A 7,314-nucleotide genomic window follows, 5' to 3' on the forward strand; every position below is an offset into this window, starting at 1 on the left:
GAATTTGCAGTTCTTATTAATGACTAAATGAAGCCCTTTACTTCCAGATTGTAGGGGAAAAAGGACTTCCAATCTTAATTTGTTTTTCCACTGTTTAGCTGCTCAATTTACAGGACATCACAATTCACAATAATCCCAGCAGTGGTTCTCCATTTTGCACATGTTTTTTCTCCTATATCTGTGAATTTTTAGGTGCATAATGAAGAAGAGTCTGTGGGCATAAGGCGTTTAAAAGGCGAAAAAGGGGCACACGGGTGTGATGCATTTTGTATAGTTGCAGGGGGAGGATGACGAGAAAGAAGTCTGGAGGAAATGAGTATAGACAGGATGAGGAAAAGGAAATCAGTGTAGGAAAGGACGAGGAGAAGGAAAAAGCCTGTGGAGAAATCAATTTCTTGTAAGCTTATTACCACACGACAAATCGACCGATATCTGACCTGAAATTGTGGACTAATCTTGCCGAGTGGTCCTCACTTCAAGCATGCTTTCTTTTATGTCCTAGCAGATCTCAACAAGTTCTTCTGTAGCAGAAGATAAAAGAGTGTAAGATTTCTACTGCACCAAGCGCTGTATCCCTCCATTAATGGGGGAAAGGAAATAATTACAGTCCATCATGGAGCTTTGTCTTAAAGCCACTTAAGTTCGCTTGAGTTTCGTGTGTCAAGATCTTTTATATCCTTCAGTAGATTTTTTAACAGCATCTAAATGTTAGTGTGATGTAAATAATATATCTCATTATAATACTAGCGCCCCTTTTTATGGTTTTCTTTCTGAGGATTAAGATTCCCCATGGCCGGTAATTTGCTGCCTTCAATTTGACCTGATGGGTCAGGCTGTAGCTATCATACGAACAGTCACTAGCAGCCATGATTTCATTTTGAATGGACGTCAAGCTCAAGTTATAGGTGTACAATCACATGCTGGAGTACTCAGGAAAAGACGATTTCGGCCTTCAACTTCTGTGGATGAAATGACATTCAAAGGTCACAGATTACCGTGTTATCACTCACATGCAGCAAACACCAATACAAGCATGTCAGGAATATGTTGGAAGAGAGAGAGAGATGGCAGATGGGTTATATTCTATAAGGCCCGTTAGATTAGTCTTCCCAAAAAAAAAACAAAATGAAAAGTACCATCTCTAACAGTCATAAAAGATAGGTGCTCAACTCCATCGTTTTCCAACGCTTCACAACCAAGAGCCAGTTAAGTAGAGAAAGATGTGGAAAGACAAATTGCCAACAGGGTATCAGCCAAGCACACGGTAATCCCTGCCGAGTTACTGTATCTAGGATCTTATGTTATTGACCGACCTGCGGCCGGCCGAGAACTCCGGCACCATTCAATCCCGGCTTCATGTACAATACGAACTCCACCGCCTTCTTACTGTGCAAATATTTGCTTTTACTGCACATGAAAGAAACTCCACCAAGGAGGCAGGCCGCCAGGCACCAAAAGAATTAAAGACGGGAAAAGACCGCCACGACACGCACTCCTTTCTTACTTCCTTACGCTGCACTTCCATGATCTGACGCATCTTCATAGTAATAAGGAGAGAGTTTACCATCCTTCTTTACAGGATTATTTTTGTCATCAGAACAGATCTCCAGCAGAAGCTTGACCACTCTCCTCATGGTGGGTCGGTTGATGGGAAGAGGACTAGTGCAGAGACGACCAACATTCAGAACCTTGCACATCTCCTCCTTGAAGCCGCTATTAACAAGTCTGGGATCCAGTACATGATCCACCCCTTTTTCTTCCAAGGTTGTGCTCACCCATTTCACGAGATGCTTGCTTTCCCCATACTCTGCCTCCACAGGTCGTTTTCCGGTTACCAGTTCCAAGATCACCACCCCAAAGCTGTAAATGTCACTCTTCTCATTCACTCTCAACGTATACGCATATTCTGCGGAGCAACAGAGCAGACAAACCCCAGGTCAGAATGTTACAGGTCTTGATATGGAACAAGAATGGCACTTTAAAAAAGATACACTACAAACTGAAAAATGGTAAGGGCAATTTGATTCCCCATTTTCAGATGTAAGTAGAGTCTGAACATCGTCTGAGGATTGAACACAACTAGAACAGAGAAACCACGATAATCAAGCCAAGGATTGAAAAGAAACTAGAGAAGAACCAACAGGAAGCAAACAAAAAGCTAAAAGTGACAGGAAACCAATATTCTTGGTCTCAGTTGACAATCTTTAGGACGAACATATTTCTGGCTGTGAAGCCTATGCAACACAAGGCGATGAACTAAATTTGACCATGACAGACCACGTTGCCTTCTAATTCACGTTCAAAGAAGATGGCCACTCCCCATAGATAGGTTCAGGAACAAAGCCAGAAGACGAAGCCAAAATAGGAGAATTTCAAGTGCACACTGCAGCTTACGGGCAAGGCCAACGAGCAATTGCCTATTCTAGAATTGTTTTGGTAGAAATACACATCAAGAAAGAGTTCAACGAGAAGGGGAAAAAGATGATAAATATTCGTGAACAGTGTCAGGTGCCCAAAAAAAAGTAAGTCATCCTATTCAAGGAACACCAAAGGGACAACGGGAAAGATGAGCGCCCAAATAAAACAAGCTTTTTGCTCAACATAGGCATCATTTCACCAGCGAGCAGTTATCCAGAAAGGAAGGCAGCCGTAGTCCAAACTCCAAATATTGCATGCAACCTTCTGCAAGCAAGACATGACAAGAAGAAAACAAACAGAACAGAAGCAGAAGCAGAACAAAGCACCAGAACAAGGAAGATGGATAATAAACAAGAAAGAACATGAAAACTTTAACCAGAAAGCAGAATTATTGAACCAGCAGGAGGCAATGAAACAACCCTCAGAAAATGAGAGAGATAGAGATAGAGAACCTGGTGCTATGTAACCCAAAGAACCAGCGATGGCTGACATGGAATCATGTCCCTTGCCATAGGTCCCCTGGATCTTGGCCACCCCAAAATCAGCCACGCGGGCACCAAACTCTGCGTCCAACAAGATATTGTTGGACTTGACATCTCTGTGGATGATGGGGGGCACGCAGTCGTGGTGAAGGTAGGAGAGCCCCTCCGCCGCGTCGACGGCGATCTTATACCTGGTCGGCCAATCCAGCAGCCCGGCCTTGCTGCTGTGCAGGAAATCGCCAAGGCTCCCGTTGGGCATGTACTCATAGACCAGCAGCTTACAATCCCTATGGGTACAGCAGCACCACAGCTTCACAATGTTCCTGTGTCTTATCTTCCCCAGCGTCGCCACCTCCGCTTCGAATCCGTTGTCGCCCTTGGAGTGGTTGTTCTCCATCTTGGTCGAGGTGGCCCAGAGCCTCTTGACGGCGACCGTCTCCCCGTTGTTGAGCACGGCCTTGTAGACCTTACCGGCGCCGCCGCTGCCGATCACGTTATCTTCGTCCAAGCTGTCGAGTATCTCGTACTCGCTGAAGCCCAACTTGTGGAAGGAGGTGAGCGTCCACCTCGACTTGTCGGCGGCCTTCCTCTTCTCCGATCGCTTGAAGCTCCTGTACCTCCAGTAAAACAACGCGATCCCCAGGACCAGGATGACGCCGGTGAGGACAAACACCGACCGGAGAAGCCACGCGAGCGCTCGGTGCTTCGCCCTGTCCTCTTGCAGCCGTATGCACGACTGCATGAAGCTCGCGTCTGCGTTGCTGCACAGATCGGGATTGCCCAGGAAGCTCCTCTCGTAGATCCTGTTATTGAACAACGGCGGAAGGCTGCCGGACAGATGGTTGTTCGAGAGGTTCAGAGAATTAAGCTTCAGTTCCTGCAGCGCCAGAGGGACCGATCCGGTAAGCAAGTTCCCGGAAAGGTCGAGGTAATTCAGAGCAGGAAGGGAGCCTAATTGCGGTGGAATCGAACCGTCTAGCTGATTGTTGGCGAGGTTCAGCTCACTGAGCTGCTTCCATGACCGGAAATCGTTGGGCAGCTTGCCGGAGATCCTGTTCCCCTGCAGGTCGAGCTTAGCAAGCAAAGAAAGCCCGAGAAGACCCCGAGGCAGAGCACCCGTGAAGGCGTTTCCGTCGCCATGGAAGTCGACGAGGTTGTGGAGCTGGCCGACCTCGGCAGGGATTTCGCCACTGAAACTGTTACCGGAGACGATAAGCTGCGACAGATTGCCGGCGTTCCGTATAAAGGGGGATATTGAGCCGGTTAAACGGTTTCCGGCGAGCTCTAGGAGCGAGACGTGAGGCAGACCCCAGAACGCCGGCGGAACGACACCTGAAAGCGAGTTGCTCCTCAGTCTGACCCTGTTCAAGCTCGAGCACTCGCCGTAGCTCGCTGGAATCGGCCCAGAGAAGGCGTTGTCGAGCAGCACCATGTCCGTGAGCGACTTCCCAGTGCACAGGTGGGCTGGAAGCTCGCCGGAAAAACGATTGTACGAGAGGTCCAGCATCATAAGGCGAGAATTCTTTCCCAGATCCGGCGGGAGGACGCCGGACAACATGTTGTTGAAGAGCTTGAGTTCAACGAGTTGGGTCGAGTTCGCGATCTCCGGCGGCAAGCCTCCGGTGAGATGGTTCTCGTAAAGGTTCAAAGATTCGAGATTCAGCCGGCAAAGTTCGACAGGGATCGAGCCGGTGAGGTTGTTAGTGGAAGCATCGAAGCGGAGCAGCGACACCATGGCGTCCATTCCGGAGGGGATTTCTCCTGAGAGCGAGTTGTTGAAGAGTTCGATCTGGACGACCTTGCGGAGGGAGGTGATGGACGGGGGGATGGGACCGACGAGGCGGTTGTTGGACAAGTCCAGGTTGGTCAGGTTCCCGAGCTTACTGACGGAATCCGGGATCTCGCCGACGAGGTTGCAGAAGGACAGCCACAGGTTTTGGAGGCTTGTGAGGTTCCCGATTTCCGGCGGTAGGCGGCCGCCGGCAAAGGGATTATAGGCGAGATTGAGCTGCTGGAGGGTGAGGATGCGGCCAAGAAAAGCAGGGACGGTCTCGTTGAGGAGGTTCGCCGTGAGGGTAAGGACCTGCAAGCTGGGGAAGCGGGCGAAGGATGCCGGTATGGCGCCGGTGAAGTTGTTGGAAGAGAGATCAAGATGCTGAAGCAGCGGCAGGTCGGCGAGCGTCTCCGGGAGAGTGCCCACCAGGAGGTTGGAGGAGAGGTCGAGGTGGGCAAGCGCCTTGCAGGAGGAGATGCCCGAGGGGAGGGTGGAGTTGACGTTGTTGTTAGCGAGGGAGAGGAAGGAGAGGCGGGAGAGGCGGCATAGGGCCAATGGAAAGGGACCGATGATGTTGGTGTTGGAGAGGTCGACGGAGACGACGGCGCCGGAGGAATTGTCGCAGAGGATGCCCTTCCATCCGCAAGGGTTGTCGTCCCTTGGGTTCCAGTTGGAGAGGACTCCGTCTGTGTCGGACAGCCCTCGCTTCGCTGCCAGCAAGAAAAGGCCTTCTTGGGAGAGGGAGCGAACAGCGGAAGAGGAAAAGCAAAGGTAGCTGAAGAGGAAGAAGAAGAAAAGCCGACAGAAGGGAAGCAAAGATGCAGCCCGCGCCGCCTGTGCAGCTGCCATTCTAAAGCTCAGCCTCCGCTGCCTTCTACCACTAACACCAACAAAGCTGTTCACTCACCAGAGCGGATAAGAGATGGAGATGAGGGAACCTGAGTGGTGAGTAAGCAAAGAAACGAAGTCCACATTGCTCTGTAAACAGGTGGAGGAGGAAGAGGATGGTGGCTCTCTCAAAGTGGGGAGTCCATTCAGGTCAACGTCGATAGGACAGCAAAGGTATCAGGGATGATTAATGTGGAAAAATGACTGGGACGCTGTCACTACTGAAAGTGCGAAGATGACTCTTGAGAAGAAGAAAGAGAGTGAAGAAGGGTGCTGTGACTCTGCTGCCTCTGGGAGGAGCCATGGTTATTACTAGTGCAGACTCTGTTACTGCGCAGCAACACAGAGGCGAGGAAAAACTCTGCCTCTCTCTCTCTCTCTCTCTCTCTCTCTTCTTTTTATTAAAAAACCATGGTTGGTGGGTGGCGCCCCAGCTGCACTTTTTCTCTTTCCTCTTTATGAGTTTTTTTTTTTTTTCTTTTGGGGAGTTTCAGTTCTCGCGGGTAACATGCAGGATCTGCTTAGAAAGTCGGCATTCATGGCGATGTTACGGAGGCGAGGCGGCCATCATTCCGTTGGCATGTGTTTTCCTTTTCCGATTTCTTCCCCATTTCTTCCTCACTCCTTCCTTTTTCAGTTTTTCTCTTTTGGAGTTTCCTCCCTGACAGCCAACCGCAGGTCTACTATCTGTGTTGCAGACGAGCCTCTCTGCCCCGCCCTAGTTTTGCTGCTTAGTTTCTTCTTTTTGTTCTACGGTTGGTCCATTTCGGTTCTCTTTGGGTGCTTCGTTTTTCAAGAAAAAGGAAGTCTTGTCCGAAATTCCGCAGTGGAAGGTCACGTTCTAGAGTTGTATTTCACAGACCGTATTATATACACTCAATCTTCACTTTCAAAAACTTAAAAATCAATCCAAGTAAGATTATTTCATTTGGAGTTTTGAAACAAATTGTAAACAAAGTAGGCAATACGTTGCAAAAGGGGTAGCAGACGGTGGTTTATTTTAGTAATGGATGGGAAAAGGAAGGACCTTCCTTGTTCTGTTTTTTACGGCACTAAAGGGTAAAAAAGTTTTAAACAAAGTGGAAAGAAAGGAACAGCTGGGGCTTGGAGTGAAGGGGTCCATTTTTAGACATTTCCGGTCCCACCTTGAGTTCGATGCAAGTTAAGGACAGATGAGATTGTGGGGACCACCCAGCTCATATGAGATTATTTTTTATTGTTCCCTTTGAAACTTTCAAACAAATTAAAGAAAGCCAAAAAAAAAAAAAAATATCTCTTTAAATCATACATCAAACCCAACGTTGTTTAAGTTTTGGAAATAGAAAGGAAGAAAATTATGCAGTTGAAACGATTGGAAGAGAATAAATGCAGCTTTTAAGTGAGAAAAAAATTGAAGTAGTTTTTGGAAAAAAACAAAACAAAAAAAAGTACTTCAATTGATGCACTGACATTGTGTTTAATAACCCTAGAACTGACTTGCCCTCAAGGTCCCCAGAAATTTGAAAACCATGAATTAAAGATCAGATACCCTCTTTCAGCCTTAAATTCAGTTTTTATGACAGCGTAGAGCAGTGAAGTGGGGATCTCAACAATACATCTCTAGACCTAATTTGAAATTCTTAAATTAGGATTGTTTGGCTACTGGAACATCGAACACTAGTTCTACTATTATGAACAAGTTTATGAAACAATATATTTATGTTCCATTAACCAAATGATCTATTATAACGAAAAATGAACAATTTCTAAAGA

The 7,314-nt window shown here is 47.6% G+C and overlaps 1 protein-coding gene across 1 annotated transcript; it reads right to left on the reverse strand.

Moving 5' to 3' along the window:
• Positions 1 to 1,065: 1,065 nt before the first annotated feature.
• Positions 1,066 to 6,197, reverse strand: LOC116252436 (receptor-like protein kinase HSL1). Its single transcript, XM_031626695.2, has 2 exons — positions 2,871 to 6,197; positions 1,066 to 1,906 (listed from the first exon to the last, which is right to left on the reverse strand). Exons 1-2 carry the CDS (start codon positions 5,521 to 5,523, stop codon positions 1,509 to 1,511), a joined length of 3,051 nt encoding a protein of 1,016 aa, XP_031482555.1. The 5' UTR covers positions 5,524 to 6,197; the 3' UTR covers positions 1,066 to 1,508.
• Positions 6,198 to 7,314: the final 1,117 nt, after the last annotated feature.

Source organism: Nymphaea colorata, chromosome 4, assembly GCF_008831285.2.
Source record: "Nymphaea colorata isolate Beijing-Zhang1983 chromosome 4, ASM883128v2, whole genome shotgun sequence".
Taxonomy (NCBI): domain Eukaryota; kingdom Viridiplantae; phylum Streptophyta; class Magnoliopsida; order Nymphaeales; family Nymphaeaceae; genus Nymphaea; species Nymphaea colorata.